We start from the raw sequence: 23903 nt of genomic DNA, 5'->3' as shown, positions 1-23903 counted from the left end.
AATCTTCATAGAACGCCCGACCGTTAAAAGTGCCTCCTTGTTGATTAGTGGCGCAGAAGACAATGTGTCCATGTGGCAGATGACACTTGATGGTTCCAGATCATGCAACAATATCTGTAATGGGACTCGATTTCACGTCCTCAATCACAGTTAAGGATGCTTCCGAGCAAAGTCATCGAGTGGATTTGACAGGGTTGTGATGATGCCCTAAAGAGCCCCATAAAACAAGGCCCGTTTTGTTTTTTTTAAAGAAAGAACAAAGACATTTATGTAAAATATAATGTATTTTATGAATGTGTAAATGTTCTCGTATTTGATGCAATGGCTGAATTATTATCTCCACCACCCAAGGTGGATGGAGGTTGTTTTCACCCCCGTGTGTCTGAGCTGGAAGTGCTCCCCACTCTCCATACAGTCCAGGCTTGGCCTGCTCGGACTACCATCTGTGCAGGTCCTTCAAAGATCACACGAGAGGCCAGCAACATGAAAACGACGAGGCAGTCCAGAGAGCCGTGCATAGCTGGTTGCGGAGTGTTGGACCGGACTTCTACCCCAGTGGGATTTTTAAGCTCGTGCAGCGCTGGCAGAAATACGTGGATCGTTCTGGAGATTTTAAGGAAAGTAATGTGGTATGTCCAGTTACGATTGACTACATCAGTTTTCTTGCATGTGATTTTGTTGTACTGTACAATAAACGTTTCACTCATACCGATTCAAAAAATTCAAGTTCTTCCTTTCTCCAATCGCTAAACTCACCTTCATCGTTTTCAAATGTATCTCTGAATTGAAAATCTCAAGAAAGCCAGTTTGTAATAAATATTCGATTTTCATTAATCGTTCCTTTTGCACTTCTTCCATGTCACACATTTCCCTGTCTGTTCCCTCCTCTTCTTGTACTCGCCTGTATCCTACCAACCCTATCTCTTACCAGCATATTACTCCAGGTCCGCTCCCTCCTACCTCCATTACATCACTGTCTTCACCCTAACCCTCCCTTTCAAAACTCCCCCCTCACCCCTCCTTTTCAACCCCTCAGATCGGCAGGCAGCAGCCTCTTCACTCTCTGCAGACCTGGACAAAACCACAAACTGGTCAAACAAGTGGAACATGTCTCAATCCTGACAAATCCCACACTCTCACTTTGTCTCTCCGAAAAGTCAGTCTGGAAAACCCTCCCATCTACTTTCTCAACAATCCTCTCGAAGAAGTTCCGTCACTCAAATCCTCTCTAAGCATCTTGATGGAGTACTGCTCTCCACTCCAGGCTGGTGCTCCTGCCTCACACCTAGCATGGCTTCAAGCTGTAGAAAGCAAATCTTTCAGGATTATTGGAATCTCCCGTGATTAAGCCGATTCTGAGAGCCTTTCTCTCTCTCACCGCAGACAGGTAGGTGGTCTTTCTGTCTTCTACCGACTCCTCTCCGGCCTAGTTCCCCCAGTTCTGTCTGTGCTCTGTCCCCCAAATTTTCCTGCAGGACGCACAAGATCTGCCAGCAACCCTCTTCTGGTGAAACTATCAAAATCAAGACTCTCTGCTCACCTTCACTCTTTCATTCCCCTTTTCTCCCACCTCTGGAACAAACTCCCTCACTCTCTTCAATCCCACTCCTCCCTCCAGGTTTTTAAAACAGCTGTTCACCACAATCTCTTATCTTCCCCCATTAGTCAGGTTCACTATGTTTTTTCGTTCAAAATCATGGTAGATTAGCAAACCTATACATTTTTGGAAACGTTATTACATGGAAAATCTGAAAATCAATGTTTACATTTGCCAATTCCGACCAATTCGATTCGACCAATTCGACCATTCGACCAATCGCTTCGATCGACCATTCGATCGATTCGATTCGATCGACCATTCGACCAATTCGATTTGCCAATCAATTTGACCGACCTTTGCTTGTGTGGAACGGACTGTGAAAACGATGCGGACTATATTGTCGGATACGACACACAGGACAGTGATGACGAACTCTAAATGGCATATTCTGTAATCGTGTATGTTTGATGCCATTGACTGCCTGTGTATATTTTGTCATTGACTGCCTGTGTAGATGTGAAGTTATACTGACTGCATGTGTATATATGATTTTGCTGACTGCCTGTGTATGTTTGGTGATATGAATTATTGTGACACATTTTGATGTTATTAACTGCCTGTACAAAATGATAACATGTATTTGATTATGCAACATATCGCGAATATAAAGACAGTATTTTGCAATTCAAAACCTTTGATTCGTGTCTTACCATTCCCCATAGCACTAATTTGATACTTTCATTGGATTCCTTGTCCCTGAAAATATAGGTTTAGTATATTTTAAAAAGTTTTTGGGGTAATTAGAGGCAGAAGTAGAACAAAATATGTATTTTACAGTGGCCATTTTGAAAATCCAAAATGGCTGCCATACAGGTATCTCTCCAAATGTAAACATTGATTTTTAGTTTCCTTATGCTATAACCTTTCCAAAAATGTATAGGTTTGCTAATCTACCCTGATTTTGAACGAAATATAATTTATTGACATAGTGAACCTGACTACATCCAAAACCTTGATCTTTTCTACCCCAGTTAAAACACCCCAAATCCGCCTCCTTCAAATTCCCCGTTTTCTTTCCTGAAAGCCCGTTGTGCCCATCTTCTTTATCCTGTGTACCCCGCCCCAGCCGTCTCTCTCCAACAAATGTCCCTGTTCCCTACTGCTGTTGTAATTCCCTCTCTCTCTCTCCCCCTTTTCTCCCACCCCCTTTGTGTTCTCTGTGTTAGCCCTTATTCAAGCCTAAACTAAGTTGACGACACAAAAAAATGGCCAACCGTACGTGGCATTTTCTCGATGAAGGGCTATTACGGATATTCAAGTCAAAATTCTTGACACCGAGACCCAAGGCAAAATGGTCGCACACAACATCGACCGTGAAGTTCTCGCATGAGGAAGTTCCAGATTTAAAAGCAGTTTTTGCGTCATTTTGAAACACTCGGTAAAGTGCCACACAGCATTATGATCGAAATTGTACGCCACATGACACTGAACATTATGCGGAACTTCCACCTGTTCCTGTTAATACTAACTATTATACTGCTTTAATTCACTTTAAGTTCATCTGTTCCAATACTTATGCTTACCTAAAATAGGATATACAGTCACGTGAAAAAGTAAGTACACCCCATGTAACGTTTTGACTTTTTCAACATATTTCAACATAGCTATTTGATCTTCATTTCAACAATATTGATAGATAAAGGTGATATAATATAACAAATATCATGAAACATTTACATTTTGTAGTCCATTGTATAATTTAAATAAACATAAATGCCAATTTCGCATGTGGAAAAAGTAAGTACACCCTTGGCTCCAACAGGTGGTATTGCCCCCTTTGGCAGAAACAACCGCAAGTTCGGCGTTTCTGATAACTATCTAACAGTCTCTGACATCGACTGGGAGAAATTTTTGCCCACTCCTCCATGCAGAATTCTTTCAGCTGTGCGATGTTTGAGGGGTTTCTTGCATGCACAGCTCGTTTCAAATCCCCCCACAACATCTCGATGGGATTTAGATCCGGGCTTTAACTTGGCCATTCCAGAACCCTCCATTTCTTTCTTTTCAGCCATTCCTTGGTGGATTTACTGGTATGTTTAGGGTCATTGTCATGTTGGAAGGTCCAACTTCGGTTGAGCTTCAACTTTCTGACATGGCCTCACATTATCCTCAAGCACCCTCTGGTACAATGAAGAATTCATAGTGGATTCTATGATGGTGAGCTGCCCAGGCCCTGATGCAGCAAAGCTGCCCCAAACCATAATATTTCCACCACCATGCTTTACAGTTGGTATCAGGTTCTTGTGGTCAAATGCTGTCTTTGGTTTTCGCCAAACATGTCTTCTGGTACTGTGGCCAAATAGCTCTACCTTTGACTCATCTGTCCAGAGCACATTGTTCCAGAAGTGCTGGTCTTTGCCGAGGTGTTCATTGGCAAACTTTAGTCTTCCCCTGATGTTCTTTCTGGACAGCAAAGGTTTCCTCCTGGCACACCTCCCATGTAGATCAAATTTGTGCAGCCTCTTTCTAATGGTAGACTCGTGCACTTTGACATCAACAGTGGCAAGAGCTACCTGTAGGTCCCGTGATGATATTCTGGGGTCCTTAGACTTCTTTCAGCATCTTGAGGTCTGTCTGCTCTCGGGCTGAAATGTTGGGGCGGCGTGGCTTGAACAAGTTGGCAGTTGTTTGGAATCTTCTCCACTTGTAGATTATCTTCTGGACAGTCGAATGATCGATTTCAAATTGTTTGGAGATCTTTTTAAATCCCTTCCCAGACTCGTAGGCATCTATAACCTTCTTTCTGAAGGCCTCAGAGAGCTCTTTTGATCTGGGCATGGTGACGCCGCACACTTCAACAACAAAGAGCAAACCAAACTGAATGTCTGAGGTTTAAATAAGACAGGTTCCTCAAAGATCCTCTCTAACAACATTCTAATCATTTGCATCTGAGCTGGTGCACCCGATTCAAATTTTAGGTATTTGAAGTAGTGATAAATGTAGGGGTGTACTTACTTTTTCCACATGCGAAATTTGCATTTATGTTTATTTAAATTATACAATGGACTACAAAATGTAATTGTTTCATGATATTTGTTATATTACATCACCTTTATCTATCAATATTGTTGAAATGAAGATCAAATAGCTGCATGTTGAAATATGTTGAAAAAGTCAAAACTTTACATGGGTGTACTTACTTTTTCACGTGACTGTATACACATGCCCATGACTTGACGTAACTCGATAACTAGTTCCAGGTAGACATACATTTCAGTTAATTAACGAACAAAATTACCAAAGGCTGCTCTTCATCACCTGCAACACGTGAGTATAAAGTTCTTCTTCCGAGCAGAAGCTCAATCCACAGCGACAAAGGTTTTCCGTTTTGGTTTCTGAAGCGGCAGTCTCCTTGTCAGCCACAGGTAGACCACTGACGTGAGAGAACTCCTGCAGTGATTCTAATGTAGTGAGCATATAACGAATGGTATGCTGTTTTGCTTCAGCATGCTCAAAGCATGACGGTAAATCCGAAAAGAGCTGGCGACACGTCCAACAGCTTCCACGCTTGCGAAACACTGCCGCCACGTCCGCAGGCGCTTTCCCTGCCAGCGCCACTGGAGTTCCTGTTGGGCATTTATATCTGCGGAAGAGAAGTTGAAATAAGAGGGTGTTTGTGCATAAACTCGGCAAAATAATGGAAATAGAGAAAAGAGCAGGCATACTTGAGATGGCTGCAAACTTGACTATGCGAAGTAAGAGCGCAAGCACAATTGCTGCAGTTCACCGTGAACGGCACGGCTCGACACAGTTCCTCCAGCTTGTCACGAGCCACCTTGGGGAAGGGCAGTGGAGCTGCCATGGCTTCGTCCTCTGGCAAAAGGACAAGAGAATGACGGTGCTATTCGAAAGTCATATTCACGACAGGATAATGGAATGACGTCGGCCTGTTATTTATTAATTCTTTTCATTTAAAATTGAGGAAGACAAACTCAAAATGGAAAATTTATAAATTGCAGGACAATGCCTGTGGGAAACAAACCCACACAAAATAAGCAGGGGGCCCTTACAGATAAGGGAAATCGATGTGAAATTGTGAATAGTTGCCACAATGAAGGGATTGAGAATGCAGTGGGATTTGAGAGATCATTTATTCGGCCAAGGCCGAGCGAAGCGAGATAAAGGCCGTTTATTCCCGATACGTATAACACCCCGGTATAACACCCATGCCTGCAGAAAACACTTTCTGGAACACCAGCCACATTTTCCATCCAATAATCATGTAACTTTATTTAAACGTTTTCCACGGGTTTTCTTTTGTTGTAGGTTTCGTGTCAATCGCTCAAGCGGTTGCAGAGAAAGCAAATGAAAACGGGAATAAATGTGAACAAGCGTTACGCCTAGGTCCCCCGTCGGTGAAGTGATGTGAGTTGACAAAGTGGAAGACACAAGGCGGCCATCTTGGATTTTGACGTGGCGACCCAATTTTCAATAGCGTTCTTCCTTATGCGTAGATACACCCACACACCAGATTAGAAGTTGGTAGTTAGTTTATATTTCAAGATATTTCGCTCACAAGGTTCAGACATACAGACTTGGCATTTAATATGGAATATATTTTTTTTCTTGACTTGGGTTTACTTTCGTAACTCAGTATTTCAATCTGGTGAGTTTCTTTTACACTTTGATGATTTATTTGTTAAAAGAACCATGTCACTGATTGTCTGCCACAGCAAGAAGTCCACAACAGGATTATATCACAGGTGGCATGACAAAATGTACGGACAGGTGCATTTGATGATTGGCTTCACAGTCGGGTATACAAGGGTTGTTGCGTTCTGTAATAGTGGAAAACAACTGCTGCACGTCTCCAAAAGTTATTGCCGCTTCCTCTGGAGATGGTCCTTCAACTCGACAATGCTGTTTGTCATGGAGTGGTGGCTTTACGAAATTACGGCATGAAACAGCGTGCTATTGCTCGGCAGTATGGCATCACTCAAGGTCAGGTGTCAAATATCCTGAAACAAAATGCTCAGAGGGGTGTCCCTACTCCAATACCGAGGCCAGGACGTCCCCGCAGAACCACAAGGAGGGATGATCGCCAGCTGCACCGGTTAGTCCGCAATGGCCGTACCAAGTCAGCTAATCGGCTTAGGGCTGAGTGGCAGCAACTGACAAATGTGCCTGTATCCAGAAGGCTAGTCAACCAACGACTGGTTCAAGCAGGCTATCGTGCCAGGCGTCCCCTGAGAAAGCCACGCCTGACCAGACAACACCGCCAGCGCCGATTGCAGTGGGCCAGAGAGCACCGTCAATGGCAGCCAGGACACTGGAATCACATGATCTTCAGTGACGAGTCAAGATTTCTGGTCTATCATCAAGATGGCCGCGTCCGAGTGCGCAAACAAGTGCATGAAGCCGACAACAAAGATTGTATAGTGCCAAGAGTCCAAGCTGGAGGTGGTGTGGTGACCGTTTGGGCTGCTTTTCATGCAGGGGGCAAAACTGACCTGGTTGTTCTGAATGGAAACCTGAACCAGTTCAAGTACAGGGCCATTCTGGAAGAAACATTGCTTCCATTTGCTCGTGCAGCCTTTCGAGGAAACTTTGTCTTCCAAGATGACAATGCACGGCCTCATCGTGCTCGTATGATCCAAAACTTTCTTGCTGACCATGGTGTAGAGCATATGGAGTGGCCTGCCATGTCCCCGGATATGAATCCGATAGAGAACTTGTGGGCAGAATTAACGTGTCAAATCGACAACTTGGCCCAGCAGCCTGCCTCTGTGCGTGAATTGCAGCAGGCTATTGTCACTGCATGGCAAGCGATTCCTGTCCAAACCTTGGCAAATCTCGTGAACAGCATGCCTCAACGTGTACGTGCTCTCCTGAATGCTCGTGGGGGTTACACGAAGTACTGAACTGTAATTTTACTGTCTGTAATCCCAGTCGTAATTTAACTTTTGTTTTTGTTGAAAAGATTTTTGGCTAATGTGCAAAATAAAGAGATACTTCTGGAAAATGCACAGAAGTTTAACACAGTACTGTCGGTGAATTGAGTTCGATATCAGTTTACATCACTTTCAAGGATCAATTTATTTGTTTCGAAATGTCAAATGTGGTTTTTGTTTCTTTTAAAGGTCACATTAACAAAATCTAGAATAATTTCAACATAATTCCAATGAACTTTTGGTTCTAAGACATCTTGAAAAGTAAGTTCACCCCCACAAAAAAAAAATTCCATATTAAATGCCAGGTCTGTATATATATATATATATATATATATACTGAAACGCAAAAGAAACTTACCACCTTTGAAACCTTTAAATATCAACAATAACACTGCGTGTAGTAAATGTGTGAACTTATTTGTGGACAATAGTGTCCTCACTGTCAGACAAAACGGTCACGGATGGTCACTTGAACCTTCAATGGTCACTTCATAGCAGAGCTGTTGAACAGCCGTTTTGACTGTCAGTGATTAGCCAAGGGGTACGGGATGATTTTAATGAGCTGCACGTGATGTCTTTATATTGGCTTTAAAAAGGCCAGTGCAAAATGGGCATTTTGACCGAAAAATTTGACCATTTTGACCAACTTCAAAAAGACCGAAAACGCAAAAGAAACTTACCACCTTTGAAACCTTTAAATATCAACAATAACACTGCGTGTAGTAAATGTGTGAACTTATTTATGGACAATAGTGTCCTCACTGTCAGACAAAACGGTCACGGATGGTCACTTGAACCTTCAATGGTCACTTCATAGCACAGCTGTTGAACAGCCGTTTTGACTGTCAGTGATTAGCCAAGGGGTACGGGATGATTTTAATGAGCTGCACGTGATGTCTTGATATTGGCTTTAAAAAGGCCAGTGCAAAATGGGCATTTCAATCAACGTGCCACGATTGTCAAGGGATCAACGGCAGCGTGCCCTGGGCATGCTGCAAGGCGGACTGAGCTACCGTGAGGTGGCACGTCGCCTTGGCTGTTCACACCAGACGATATCGGCCCTGGTGGACAGAGACACCCTCCACAACTCTGCAGATGACAGACCTCGATCAGGGAGGCCAAGAGTCACCACTGCAAGGCAGGACAGGCAGATGGTCCGAAGTCACCTGCGGGATCAATTCCGTCCAGCATCCCGCACTGTGGCAGAAACTCCGGGGCGTGCAAACCCACGGATCTCCAATGATACTGCACGAAGACGACTGCATGACTATGGTCTGACTGCCAGAAGACGATACAGAGGCCCCGTGATGACGGCTGCCCATCGCCGCAACCGACAGAGATGGTGCCAGCAGCATCAGCGGTGGACCTTGGCGCAGTGGAACGAGGTCGCTTTCAGCGATGAGTCAAGGTTCTGTGTGGACAGTCCTGATGGGTGTGAGCGTGTCTGGAGAAGAACTGGTGAGCGATATGCCGATTGTTGCGTGCGTCAAGCCAACAGGTGGGGTGGCCCAAGTGTGATGGTGTGGGCCGCCATATCAGGCCGGTACAAGACACCACTGGTGGTTGTGGATGGGAATCTTAACACCCAGCGGTATGTGGATAACATCCTGCGACCTCATCTGCTGCCATTCCTGCTAGACCACCCAGAACTGAGAACCTTTCAGCATGACAACGCTCGTCCCCATGCTGCTCGCTTTACCACTGCACCACTGCATTTCTCCAAGGCAAGAACATCAACACCATGCAGTGGCCTGCGCTCTCCCCTGACCTGAATCCCATAGAGCACCTGTGGGATGAGCTTGGGAGATGTGTAGTTGGCAGGGCCAGGACACGGGCAGAGCTGCTTCAGACATTGAGGACTGAGTGGGACAGAATCCAGCAGCAATCCATCCAAAGACTGGTAGGCAGTATATGCCGATGATGCACTGCTTGTATCCAAAACAATGGTGGCCACACACGCTATTGAAAGGGGACTGACATTGCAACCTGTGCTGTTCTGTACTGTAGAACAAACTGATGAGATGGTGTATCTTGGTCAAAAACTTGACATGTCATCAATAAAATGCCAATGTTTCAATTAGCAATTATTGTTGGTTTGTTATATTTTGAACTGTTACAATTTTATTACATTTCAAACAAGTGGTAAGTTTCTTTTGCGTTTTCGGTCTTTTTGAAGTTGGTCAAAATGGTCAAATTTTTTGGTCAAAATGCCCATTTTGCACTGGCCTTTTTAAAGCCAATATCAAGACATCACGTGCAGCTCATTAAAATCATCCCGTACCCCTTGGCTAATCACTGACAGTCAAAACGGCTGTTCAACAGCTGTGCTATGAAGTGACCATTGAAGGTTCAAGTGACCATCCGTGACTGTTTTGTCTGACAGTGAGGACACTATTGTCCACAAATAAGTTCACACATTTACTACACGCAGTGTTATTGTTCATATTTAAAGGTTTCAAAGGTGGTAAGTTTCTTTTGCGTTTCAGTATATATATATATATATATATATGGTGGTGGCCATCTTGGATTTTGACGTGGCGACCCAATTTGCAATAGCGTTCTTCCTTATGCCTAGTTGCCCCCACACACCAAATTAGAATTCGGTCATTCGCTTATGCACGCATGCACGGACGGAAGGGAAAACCATAGTCCCCCTTTCGCTCTGCGATGCGACGGGGGACAAAAAGTGAGGGCCTCGGCCGACATTCCAGAACATGGTCATTGGTCAAGGATGTCTGTGAATGCCCACTACTTGTAAGGTAATGTCACGTGCACACAATGATATTACAAGAAGTCAAGTGGAACAAGTCACATGGTATTTCCCCTAAGCACAAACGGCTACCGGTATCTTTGTAGAGGGCCGCACTTGATCCGATCCGACCCCACGTGCCTCCAAGACAATCCGTATTTCGTGAGTCAAAGGCCTTTTCCATTTAGATGTAAGCAGCGATGGTCAGTTTGTTTGTAGTCCAGATCATCGGAGATAAACCACCCTAACAACTCGGTTTCTGCCTCGGCCACGTCCTTGGTGCTAGCCGCCATCATTTTCAATTCACTAAACATAAAGTCTGAGCAAATAGATACGTCAGTAAATAATGACATTAAATGTAATTTTGCGATCAGCTCGGCCACCCCAGAAATGTATGGATGACTCGTACATACATACTGGTTCACTCACAATCAATTATTGAAAACACAGGAAATGCGCTTCATCCAAGTGTGAGACAAATTAGAACTGAAGCAAATGACACAATTTTTTTAATGTATTTTTAATACTGGCAGAATACCCACCGACCCCTCTGGGTGGGTAGACTCTACATTTTACTTGCTGATGAAACTATAGTCTGCGTTTTGCAAGATGTCTATAGATGTTTGTGTGGTGTGTGTCTAAAAGGGTCTAGATGGTCCGTCTAAACTTAAAGGGTCCGTTCCAATAGTAGTTAGGGTCTAATAAAGGATCTAAGGGGTCGAAAGGATCTAATATCATGTAAATGTCTTAGTGGTCAAAATCCGTCTGAAGTTCCAAATGATCAAGGGTCCAAACAGTCTAAAGGGGTCTAAAGATGTGTAACATGTCTAAAGGGTCTGATAGGTACAAAGAATCTCAAGGGAGTAAATGTATAGTGTTGTGGGGTCAAAAGGGTCTATGCTGTGGGTATAAAGGGCATAAAGGGTGAAGAGGACTAAAGTGTTGAAAAGGTCTTAAAGATAAAAGGAGTCTTAGGGTCTGGAGGCTCTTAGGTGGTCTAAGGATTATGACATTTACAACAGGGTCTACAGGGTATTCGTGGATTAAGGGTTCTTTTTTTTTTTTTTGTATACAGAGTCGAGGCTCGTGAAAGAGCTAACATTTATCAAACAAACAAATCAAACAAACAAGCAAACAAAGTATATAAAAAGGGGAGCGGTCGACAAGATGGGGAGAGAAGGGGAGGAAGCACACAAACAACATTTGAGAGCAGGGACATCGGGAGATGTGTGGGAGGGAGAGGGCCTGGGGGGAGGCAGGATAGGTATAAAACGTAAGGACACCAAGGACTTCCAGGAAAGAAGACAAAAGTCACCTCAAAAAAGTGGATTTGTGGTGAAATTAGCGGGGGTAGAAAAGATCAAGGTTTTGTATTGGGGAAGATAAGATGGTGGTGGTGAACAGCCGTTTTAAAGACCTGGAGGGAGGAGTGGGATTGAAGAGAGTGAGGGAGTTTGTTCCAGAGGCGGGCCTAACGGGATTTTATGGATCTAAAGCGTCTTGGGGGTCTGAAAGGTCTTTGGGTTGTAAATGGTCTAAATGGGTCTAAAGGGTCTAAATGGGTCTAAAGGGTCTCAAAGTGTATAGAAGTCTAAGGGGTCCAAAGGATGCAAATGGCTAATGGCACCTAAAGTGTCAAAAATGTATAAAGGGTCTTAAAAGGCATAAGGGGTCTTGGTAGTCCAATGTTTCTAAAGGTTTAAAGGTACGTTCCAATGGTATCTATCTATAATTCCAGTAATCTCTGTGTGTATGTTTGTTTGTATGTTTGTATGTTTGTATGTTTGTATGTTTGTCTGTGACCGCTGTTTCTCGACAACCACGGGTCCGATATACTTGAAACTTGCCAGGTATATTGCTGGGGACCCGAGGATGTGCCTTTTCAAGGTTTTAAATTAATCGCAGAAGTAGTTACCGAGCTATGTCCAAAAAACGATTCAACCAATCAGAGAGCAGCGAGCTATCACGTGTGCCGAACGTGGCGAACAGACTCTGCCTCGGATGGCACATTTGAGAGCGTATTCATTTATTTCCCGTCGGCAAACTATGTTGGCGCTATGTTGGCGTTAAACGATGTTTTAAAACTAATTAAAACTAATTTGCGATTCTTTCGCTTTCCTGCGATATGCGACCTTCCGGAGCTCCTGTGAGAGCGTGCGCCATTACGGATAGTACGGGTACGGGCATGCCATATGTTGGCGTTAAACTATGTTTTAAAACTAATTAAAACCATTTCATGTAAATAGAGGGGGGGGGGGGGGGGGGATTGTCACTGTACTCGCAAGCCGTTCGCCGTTCGCTTTGGCGTTGCGAATGGACCAAAACATTTCATGGACCAAACCATTTCATGTAAAGCGTTCGCCGTTCGCTTTGGCGTTGCGAATGGACCAAAACATTTCATGGACCAAACCATTTCATGTAAATAGAGGGGGGGGATATAATTTTAGATATATATATAGTACGGGCATGCCCTAGTGTAATTAATAGACGTAATCACCGTGCAACCGACGTTCGAACAGTACGTAATTGAGCCATATAGTCACGTGGGTTAGTGGCTGTGCATAGATACACTTGCTACATTATATACAGATTATTATTCCCAGTTTTAACGAGCCGAGTAATCAAAAAGTGAAAGTTAGATCGGCCACAGCTGCAATCATGGGAAAAGTGGACGGTGCCTTCTAAATTGATGACTTTTCCAGACTTTCAAAAACGTGGATGAATCCTAAAGCAGAAGGGAAATGTAGGTGAGAAAAGGTGGAACAATAAAGTAAAATGTCCAGCGGACTTCCTCAGACATTTTGGCAAAGTGACCGTACCGGACAGGTCGACGGCATGGTGATTATGAGAGACCGCAGCCATGTGGTCCAGGCATGCTTTACGGCTGTTGAATAGGTAGAAGCAGCTGGGACAGGCAAAGCAATGTATCGAGAGTGGAGGAGTGTCGGCCTGTTGAGTGTCAGTACCAGCGCAGCTCTCCTGGATAAAGACAGAGTATGACGTCATTAATAAATTGATTAAAAGGCATCAAAATCAAATCTATTCGTACTCGTCATACACCCAACCTGTCCACCAAGTTTCGTCTGAACCCGTCCGTATATTTTTGAGATATCCTGTCCACAAACAAAAGGACAGAGGTGAAAACATCATCTCCGTCCACCTCTGGTGACAGAAATAATAAATTAAAAGGCCAACATTGACACAGGCTTTCTTCCGCACTAGTAGGATTGAAAGTAGATTCTGCAGTAAATGAATGCTTACTGATCCACAAACATATAGGAGATAATTTGAGACGTAGTTATAGGCACAGGGCGGCTCACCGTGATCAGGTGGTTTGTATAATCCTGGTAGTTTGCGAAAACTTTATAGCACATGACGCAGCCAAAGTGTTGCTCATTCAACAAGCCCAACATGGCAGTAGGGTCGCAGGGAGAATGATCAAATCTGCACAAGGGATGGGGATCGGATAACATTTTACCTTTCACCCCTTGGTGGTATGCGTTATTCAACAATACACACTTATAAACTGCAGGTGTTCAAAGATAGGTTATCTTACTCTAGCAGATCTATAGAAAAGATCAACCTCAAAAACATTATTTGTTGTCTTCTGCCTGGGGTCCATTTGTGATCTTTGAGTAGTCCGTGTTCATGCTCCACGATTATTCATGGAACACCTGCTTTCTGTTCGTGCTTCGCTGTCCGTTCACAACCCTTTAAGCACTTGAGGCCTCACCGTTGTACAACCTTCAAAATCTCATCCTTTGTATGCATTAAAATTCCTTACAATCTACAGATTGTACTGTGCAGAAGTTCAGGTTATTACAATGATATTCATAGTTCAGGGTAAATTCATCCAATTATCAGTGAAAACAGTCACGTGTTTATCTTACTACAATTCACCAAATGTCTGTCCGTCTGTCTGTCTGTTCGAAGGTACCGTAAAAACTGCTGAACCGATCGCAACGATATTTTGGGTGGATAATCCTGGGATCTCCAGGAGTAAAATAGGCTATTTAGTTTTCCCAATTTCAGCTTTAGTCTCCAGCATTCTCAGGTTTGGACTCCCGCATAACATTCGCGTTCACATAACGTTCATTGTTCTCATTGTGACGATGTTGCTTTCCCGGGTGCCGCACGATCGGTGCAGCCGTTTGTGTGGCACCCGGGAAAGCAAAATGTCTCCATCGATCGCTAACAGATCGCTGTCTCCATCGATCTTGCCAAGGCCGTAACAGCTATCGGCTCAAAATCCTTTTAACTGTTGATTTGGTATAGTTACACGTTTCGGGAATTTGGTACACGTATCGGGAGTACATACGACATAGCGATTGTGAACACGATTATCGATCACGATTCACGATTCACGATCATCACGGTCATAGTGTATCGATCACGATTTGAAACACGATGGAATAATATTTACCGATATAAACAGTGATGTGGCTTTTATTGAAATTCTAAAGATACTGTTTAGATTTTGATGATTTGCGTGTGATATGATTCAACGGATGTTTATATGAATCGTTTAAAATAAAAAAAGCCTTCAAATTCTGATATTTTGCATTTTCATTTGGGCCTCCCAATTGGAGAGTTATTGCAAACAAGAAAGAGCATTCAGAGATTGCAGACCCTCACCAGGACATGTTTGCTGTTTGTGTGGTGTTTATTAGCTTCTGTGGTTGTGTGGTTTATTGAAGACATAGATTTATGTTCAATCCAATATGGCTGCCGAACCACGTGACCGATGACGTCATTATTATTATTATTATTATTTTTCTCCACCAATTTATCTCTCGACGTTCAAGAAATTTCATCCGATCGGATTAAGTTTTGTACTTGTCGAATTATGACGTCATAATGGAAGCACCTATGACATCATTAACATATTTTATTCCCCATGGAGAGTTCTTTACAATGAGCCATGTCTCAATTTTTTCTATGCAGTGCTTTCAGATTATAGAGGTGCAAAGTTTTTCGTTTTTTTTCCAAGATGGCGCCCATACCACTTGACCTATGAGTCGATCATTAAAAATTCTACGGGAGGAGGCGCAGCTATGGTGAAAATTTCCTGTTAATCAGACCAATGGTTGCTTATTCTGTGCGGACAAACAGGCAAACAGACCCAAATGCAATACCATCCTTAAACAAACAAACGGTAATCAACATCCTTTATAAATACACGTGATACAAACTCCTTTAGTAAATAACAAGAACGGTGTCATTTTATAGTTTCAGTCAATACTTTGTGTGTTCGCTCCCTGCCTTCTCGAGTGCCATCACTCTTTTACCCATTCTTCCTGTTTACGACTGAAGCACTCTCACAGGAACATTGTACCAAACATCCTGTAGTACATCCAACAGTTCTGCAAGGTTAGTCGGGCTCATGTTCTATTTTTCCAGGTAATCCCGTATGGCCTCGATGAGACTCGTCCGGACTATGTGGTGGCCATTCGAACACGGAGCACATCAGCTGTAACCTTGTTCTCCAAATAGTGTTTTACTATATTGGAAGTGTGTTCAGATCATTATCCTCTTCCGATTAAACGATTTCCACGCGGAACTGCATGGTGCTGCAGTATCTGCTTGTACTTCTCTTTTGTTAGCTTGCCATTGATTTTAACAAGTTTTCCTGCACTCAAAAGCAGAGATACAACCCCAGCTATAGTCACAGAGCCTCCACTGTGTTTAACAGTAGTCTGCAAACAGTGTGTCGTAACATTCTCCAGGTATTCGGCATACAAACTGGATCCACAATATTCAAACTTCGATTCAACAGACCAGAGTACCCGATTCCATTGATCAGTCGCCCAATCCTGGTGTGGCCTTGCAAATTTCAGTCTTTTTGACCTATTCTTTCATCTCAATAGTGGTTTCTTTGCTGCAACTCTGCCATGGAGACCTGCTGCAATCAGCCTTCTGTGTACAGTGTTGGACGAGATGTTAATGTTCAGGCCTGCTCTCATTTCATTCGTCAGCTGCTAACTCGATTTTCTTCGATTACATAAGCTGAGAAACTTCCAGCGTCTTGCCTTGGGGAGGTTCTTCTGGGTCTTCCTGGCCTGTTCTTGTCTTTAATCGAGCCCGTTTATTTCAGGCGTTGCAAAGTGTACCTCACACCATTGTCGGAGTCTCAATGAGGATGCAAAATGAAGTGAAACACCTGAAACACAAATCGGTTGTTGTTGGTGGTGGTGGTGGTGTGCTCATTCCGTGCCCCGTTGTATATTTTTATATTGCTTTGAGATGTATTACTATATAGAATTTTGTGCACGACTCCTGTGTTCTCCTAAAAGGTTCCTGCCATCGTAGAATAAACTACTAGTTTGAATCACTACATTAACTCCATTTCACACTTGTTTTTAGTCAATGCCAGTTTTAGTCAAAGAGGGCTTTTAAAACTCCGAGACTCCGAGATTAAACGGACATGAATTATTGTTCCAAATAAATCGATTATTAGCTTTCCAATGGCACAATTATTAAAAGCAGGAATCGCAAATACTCGAGCTTCCTCTTCAAGCCACGCACGCGTGACATGTCCCAACAAAATAAACCATAAATTCTAAAGATATCTAAAAGATTCCTTCAATTTAATAACTATCCAGATCAGCAAATGGGAATCGTACATTATACAGGTTTCAACCTTTCAATCAAACTCTTAACAGTGGGCCCACAACCTTAGTTGTGTCTGAAGGTCATCCAATCAGGCAGAGAGAAGAGGAGACAGACCGAGAGAATGAAACCAAGAATTAAGAGTTCAAAGTGGTGCACAAGTTACTGCCGATGAGGAACTGAATACCTTTTCATGTGTCCCTGGAGTAAGAACATGTTGTCAAATCTCCGGTTGCAGTTGACGATGGGACAAACCAAAAGGGTATCAGGTTGTTGGACTTGAGGGTGCAATTTACATCCATGACGAGCAATGGAATCGCGTGGATTCTGCCTCCCTAGGAAAAAAATAGAAAAAAGGTTTGACTTTCAAGTTCATTTACTTGGAATGTTTGCTCTAAAGACCACTAATGATTACAAGGACAGGATTCAAAAGAAATTTATACTAGAACGGCACTCGGTAGAGCGCCTACCTCCACCAGGCTGAACAGTTTACTAGTTCTGTATCCTACTGTAGGATACAGAATCCCCAGGAACAGTTTTGTATCCTACTGATAGGCCGGATCTGCATCCGGACCATTTGGCCTCGTCGCACAAAAAATCTATAATCAGCTTGTTCCTGTCACTTAACCAACTCGGCCACCAAGTTTCATCCGAATCCATAATTTTTTCAGATGTCGTATTATATATCGTTTTTGGCCCTACCACTCAATGGTTAAGTAAAAAATTCTACTATCCAGATCAGAATCTTCACCAAAATCTAAACAATTGATCCTTGTCACACACCCAACCCGTCTCGTGTTTTGGCAGAATCTGTTCGTAACTGAGATATCCGGTTTGCAAACTATCAAAGAATGAAAACTAAGAATCACTCAACACATGGCAAAACAGAACAAGGTAGAATGGCACTCGGTAGAGCGCATACCTCCGCCAGGCTGAACAGTTTACGTTTTGTATCCTGCCGATTGGTCAGATCTGAAGTTAAATCGAATTGGTCGTTCTTGTCACCTTATCAACTTATCCACCTAGTTTTGTCATTACTCATCCCCAACTTTGAGATATCATGATATAAATGTAGTCTTTGGAGCTCTCAATTTTAGAAGGTTGACCTCAAAAACAAGAATAATTGGTGGTTGAATTCATTTAGTTGATGTGAAAATCCTCTTCAAAGTTGAAGTCAATCGAATGAAAACTGACAATTTTAGAAAACTGGCCTACGTTGACCTCTTGGCCAATGTTGACTTCAAACATAGTTGGTGGTTGAATTCAGTGACCTGATATGCAAATCCTTGTGTCCTATAGGCGATTATAGGTGAGCAGACAGACAAGCAAAAAAAACCATACAAACAAACAAATTGGAGTGATCAACATACTTGTAAAATAAATAAATAAATTGCCAAATAACAAAGACAGTGAAGAAAACAATCTCCGTCCACCTTCAGTGACGGAGGTAAAAAAAAAAAATCCTTCTAGATTGGCACAATAAATAAACGTTGCAAGCAACAAGGGATGCAAACTGTTTTAAAGGATTTGCAACAGTATTTGTCAAAGCCTAATGGCAAGGAGCACTATTGGCAGACAGATGTAGACACCGTTTATGACTATTCCCAACACTCAAGTACAATTTCGCAACTTCAGGGTCAGATAAGAATTCCCAAAGTATTGAGATGTAAAGAAGAGCCACAGTCTAAGGTCTTTTGCACTCTGAAGCAGGTTCTCCTCAAGGATTTGCCTGTATTCGGCTCCATTCGTTGTTCCTTCTATACTTACAAGTCTCCCAGTCCCTGCCGCTGAAAAGCATCCCCACAGCATGATGCTGCCACCACCATGCTTCACGGTAGGGATGGTGTTAGATGGACGATGACCTGTGTGTGCTCTGTTTCCGCCAGACATAATGCGCTTTTGTATTCAGGCCAAAGAGTTCAATTTTCATCTCATCAGACCACAAAATATTTTGCCTCATGCTCTCTGTCTCTCACGTGACTTTTTACAAACTCCAGAAGTGCTGTCATGTGCCTTTTTCTCAAGAGTGGTCACTCTCCCATAAAGCCTAGATTTGTGAAGTCATGCAGAGACTGTTGCCCTCCCAGCAGCTTCTCCCATCTCAGCCAGGGAACTCTAGTTCTGTCAGAGTGGTCAGAATTTTGATCGAACAGCCAGCTCCAGCAATAGTCTGGGTATTTCCATATTCTTTCCATTTCCTAATGATGGAGCTCACTGTGCTATTGGGAACTTTCAACACTCTAGAAATTGTTTTCCTTCCCCAGATCTATTCCTCCTCACAATTCTATCTCGGAGTTCCACTGACAGTTCCTAAGACTTAATGGTAGTTTCTGCTCTGACATACACCCTCAACTGTGGGACCTTATATGGAAATGATGTTTCTTTCTGAATCATATCTAATCAATTGAATTGGCCACAGGTCAGAAGAAACAAGTTGTAGAGACATCTAAGGGATGATCAAAGGAAATTGGATGCACCTGAGCTCACTTTGGAGGGTCATAGTAAAGGGGCTGAATACTTATATAATGTGTGTGTGTGTATATATATATATATATATATATATATATATATATACACACACACACACACACACACACACACACACACACACACACACACACACACACACACACACACACACACACACACACACACACACACACACACACACACACACACACACACACACACACACACACACGATCAGCACGTCACTGTAATCAGCACGACGACTCCTCAGCACCATCCCGACACACACCACTGTGTGTGCTACGGAATGAGGTGTTTTTACGGCGGCCGGAGTGCAAATCCTGCCACCAACCTCCTTGAGAGGGAACCCAGTAAGTACCCTGGTGCTCATTTCGCCAACCTTAGGATGACAGGCTGAGTCAACCCCACCTGGTATTAATTCAACAGCTGTATGGGATTGAAACTCAGGACCTTATGATCCCAAGCCCGCCACCCTAACCATTAGGCCAACACCAGGTGCTGAATATTTGACTCAAGCCTTTTCATTTTAATTGATTTGTAAAAAAATCTTTTATATATGTATATATATATATATATATCCATTATTCACTGGCATTATGGGGATATGTGTAGATCAGTGACAAAAAAAAATCTCTAATCGATTTTCAATTCAGGCTGTAACAACAAAATGCAAAACAGTCAAGGGATGTGAATACTTTCTGAAGGCACTAGTTATATACACCGAGCTGTGCATAGATAACATCGATGGGTCCTGTGCTGTATTTACTCAGGCTTGAGTGGAGTGTGGAGGAAGTTGTGGGCTGAATGTGTCAATGCCTTGAAAGGATTTAAAGATGTTTTCCCGCTATAAAGAAGGTTATCCTCGGCTTGGCCAATAAAGCAGGTTTAGATGAGGTGGAAGAAGCCGACGTTACACAAGTTCTGCAATCACACGGAAAAGAGCTAACCAATGAAGATCTGAAGCAACTAGATTATGGAAAAAAAAAAACTAGAGATGTTAAATTGCTTGTTTAAAATTATTTTTAAATTGTTCCCTTTATAAATAATGAATTTTGTCTGACGATAAAAAAAATTTCCCTAGAATCTATTCCACACCCCCCCCCCCCCTCCCCGCTCCTATTTACATTAATTATTATGGGGGAAATTGGATCGCTTAAAATCGTTTCAGTTGAAGTCGCACTGTTCAAGAACGCAACTACGACGTAAAGAGAGGACTGACTGTACATGTACAAGACACCAATAAATTGGGAGAGTCCAAGAAAAAAAAAACATATATAACTGAAACACGCGCACACATGCACCGACGTAAATGCAGAGCCAGTGATTTTCCGTTCCACCTCAAAAAATTAATTCCGTTTTCGTGTCATCAATGGAAAAGGAAGCATTTATTTGTGCACTTGCTTTGGTAAAAGTACATTGTTCCTCGAGTCTCCACACCGAGCAATATCACACGTTTGAGGTCAGGCTTGAATAAATCACGGAGAGTGTCACGTGAGGATGGAATTGGCGAGAGAATGTGTCGGTCAGGAATGGGATGTTTTATTTCCCCCTTTATTTGCCTGAAATATCGTACTCCCAGGAACACTGCTGCAGCACACCAACAATCAAAACTATCTCGGCTTCGGCGTGTGCACACAGACATTAATTATGTAGGGGGGGAGGAGGACTAAGCAAGGCCCGTACCAGGGAGGACACTTTCCCATCCTAGCCACAACAACAAACCGCCTTTTTGTGACAGCAACTGCTGAGATATCCTAATTGCAGATTCAAGAGATGATTGGATTCTGGTGACCCAAATACGGCATTATAAATCTTCAACTTAGCAGTTACATCTTAGAAGTGACTTCAGTAACAATATTGTGCCCAGAATACAAGTTTGATTACAGGAGAATGCTTTGACACAGATAATATTATGCACATCTGGCAATCTGCACCTGGAGTATTGAGCCAAACTCCAATGCAGTATTTTGCCTCCTCTCTTGCTGCGGACTTCTCGGCTAATTTTAACTGCTGCAAACCATGAGCTCGGATAGATTCAGTACGCACCTGCCAACACAAAAGATACATACCGTTATCACTCGGATTGATGCCCATGCTTATTTTACTGCAATTGCAATGTATATTTTTAAATGCTTAGATAAAAGATTTTAAAAGCAAACTTATGTTTTGTGTCGTTTCCGTGAGCAGTCATCCCCAGCAATGGCATACAACATAAAGAAAGATTCCTGAGTTTAGTTATTAGCCCCAGTTGGACTTGGTCCAAAACGGGGGCTTATTGATTGGGTCTCGTCCGCCTGTCTCTGTCCACAACCATATTTCGGACATGTATGGACTGATTTTGTTCATACTTGGCACAATGACAACACACGATGATATACATATGCACATCATTTTGTTTCACGATGCGATCAAAGATCCCAAAATCCACCCCTTCCAATTCCGTTTTCTTTCCTGAAAGCCCTTGTAGTGTCCATCTTGTTTATCCTGTGTACCCCACCCCAGACCTCTCCTTCACAGATCTCCCGATGTCTCTGTGTTCTGCTGGTGTTGCACTTCCCTTCATCTCCCCCTTTTTTATATGTTCTGTGTTAGCTCTTACACGAGCCTCAACTTGGTATACAAAAATTTTTTTATATATATACATATATATACATATATATACATATATATATATACATATATATACATATATATATATATACATATATATACATATATATATATATATATATATATACACATATACATATATATATATATATATATATACACATATACATATATATATATATATATACACATATACATATATATATATATATATACACATATACATATATATATATATATATACACATATACATATATATATATATATATATATATATATATATATATATATATATATATATACATACACATATACATATATATATATTATATTATATATATATATATATATATATATATATATATATATATATATATATATATATATATATATAAATTTTTTGTTTGTTTGTTTGTCTGCACGTGCTAATCTCCTGAACGGTGAAAAATAGGAGGAAACCTCTAAAACAAAAAATGTCGGGATGGGCCCCAGGAAGGTTATAGGCTAGGTGGCGAGGCCGGTCGAGGCCGCTTCAGTCGGGCTGTGCCCATTTTGCAATTAAAAGCTGAGCTGAATTATAGTAGTCAATCTTCTACGGCCATGAGTAAAAGCTGAATTATAGTAGTAAATTCATTCAAAAAGAACTAAAAATGTCGGGACGGGCCCCGGGAAAGTTATAAGCTAGGTGGTGAGGCCGCTTCGGCCGGGCTGGGCCCATTTCGCTATTAAAAGCTGAGCTGAATTATAGAACTTCGTTCCAGGTGAGCTAAAAAATAGAACACTTAAGAATGCAATAGATGTCATGAAAAATGATTAACAAACTTGAACGAACGTGGTGCAAGCCCTTTCCAGGTAGTTCGGAATGACCTACTTGAAAGTCCTGCGAGCGTGCACGAATCATCTCCTTCTCCTGCTGGACCTGTTTGGATAGACGACCCAGCGTGGATTCAACCTTTTTCTTGCTGTCCTCAATCGGATCATACGTCCTCATGACCTGTGGGTGAAGTATCCAGTAACAGGACAAAAAAAAATTCCACTTTCTGCTGTTTGCAAATTACAACCTCGGATGGGCATTCAAAAGATTTTAGGAACTACTTTAGATCAACAATTGTAATTTTGCTACCCAAGAAGTTGCTTTCACTTTATTACCTCCACCACCAAAGGTGGATGGAGGTTATGTTTTCACCCCTGTCTGTCTGTTTGTTTGTTTGTTTGGCTGTGAACAAGATATCTCAAAAAGTTGTCGACGGATTCAGACGAAATTTGGTGGAGATGTAGTGTATGTGGCAAGGCCGAAATTATTAGATTTTGGTGAAGATCCGGATTCGGATCCGGCTAGAATAATTTTTTTAAGTGATTCTTCACCATTGGGAGATATGGCCAAACTGATATAGGGTATAGCAGGATATCTCAAAGTTGTGGACTGATTTTGACGAAACTTGGTGGACAGGTTGGGTGTCTGACCAGGAAGATTCCATTCGATTTTGGTGTAGATCTGAATATGGATTCGGATATGAGAATTATTTAATTTTAAGTGATTCATCACCATTGGGAGATTGGGCCAAAAGCGATTATATAACATGATATTTAAAAAAGTTATGGACGAGTTATGACTAAACTTGGTGGACGCGGTGGTTAGGCGACAAGAACAATCCAATTATATTTTGGTTCAGGTCCGAATCCAGATCCGGTCTATCAGTGGGATACCAAACAAACTGTTCAGCCTGGTGGAAGTATGCGCTCCACTGAGTGCCCTTCTAGGTGACAAAGAAATACGTACAAGGTAATTAAAAAATTATCATACCTTTGCTCCTCTAAGAAAAGAAACTCGATTCTACTGCTATGATTGGATTCTACTGTGGATGCAGAGAATCTTTGATGAATTTTGTGTCACAACTCCTCTTAGTGTGGGAAAACCTAATGCGTTTGATTGGTAATGGACTGACAACTGGC

The 23903-nt window shown here is 42.2% G+C and overlaps 1 protein-coding gene across 6 annotated transcripts in view; it reads right to left on the bottom strand.

Moving 5' to 3' along the window:
• Positions 1-23903, bottom strand: part of ZNF451 (zinc finger protein 451) — a 38524-nt gene that overhangs the window by 6320 nt on the left and 8301 nt on the right. For all 6 annotated transcript variants that reach the window (XR_013624908.1, XM_068130253.2, XM_078786437.1 and 3 more), the window contains 7 exons: positions 22822-22944; positions 21274-21385; positions 17037-17184; positions 13561-13684; positions 13060-13219; positions 5266-5413; positions 4859-5183 (listed from right to left, as the gene is read on the bottom strand). Coding sequence is in view for 5 of the 6 variants with exons in the window: in XM_068130253.2 (XP_067986354.2) it covers positions 4859-5183; positions 5266-5413; positions 13060-13219; positions 13561-13684; positions 17037-17184; positions 21274-21385; positions 22822-22944 (1140 nt within the window). In the remaining variant the exon portion in view is untranslated. The remainder of the gene's footprint in view (positions 1-4858; positions 5184-5265; positions 5414-13059; positions 13220-13560; positions 13685-17036; positions 17185-21273; positions 21386-22821; positions 22945-23903) is intronic.

This window comes from Myxine glutinosa, chromosome 11 (genome assembly GCF_964187855.1).
Source record: "Myxine glutinosa chromosome 11, kmMyxGlut1.1, whole genome shotgun sequence".
In the NCBI taxonomy this organism is placed as follows: domain Eukaryota; kingdom Metazoa; phylum Chordata; class Myxini; order Myxiniformes; family Myxinidae; genus Myxine; species Myxine glutinosa.
The sequence above is the reverse complement of the archived record's forward strand: the minus strand, read 5'-3'. Positions and strand labels throughout refer to the sequence as shown.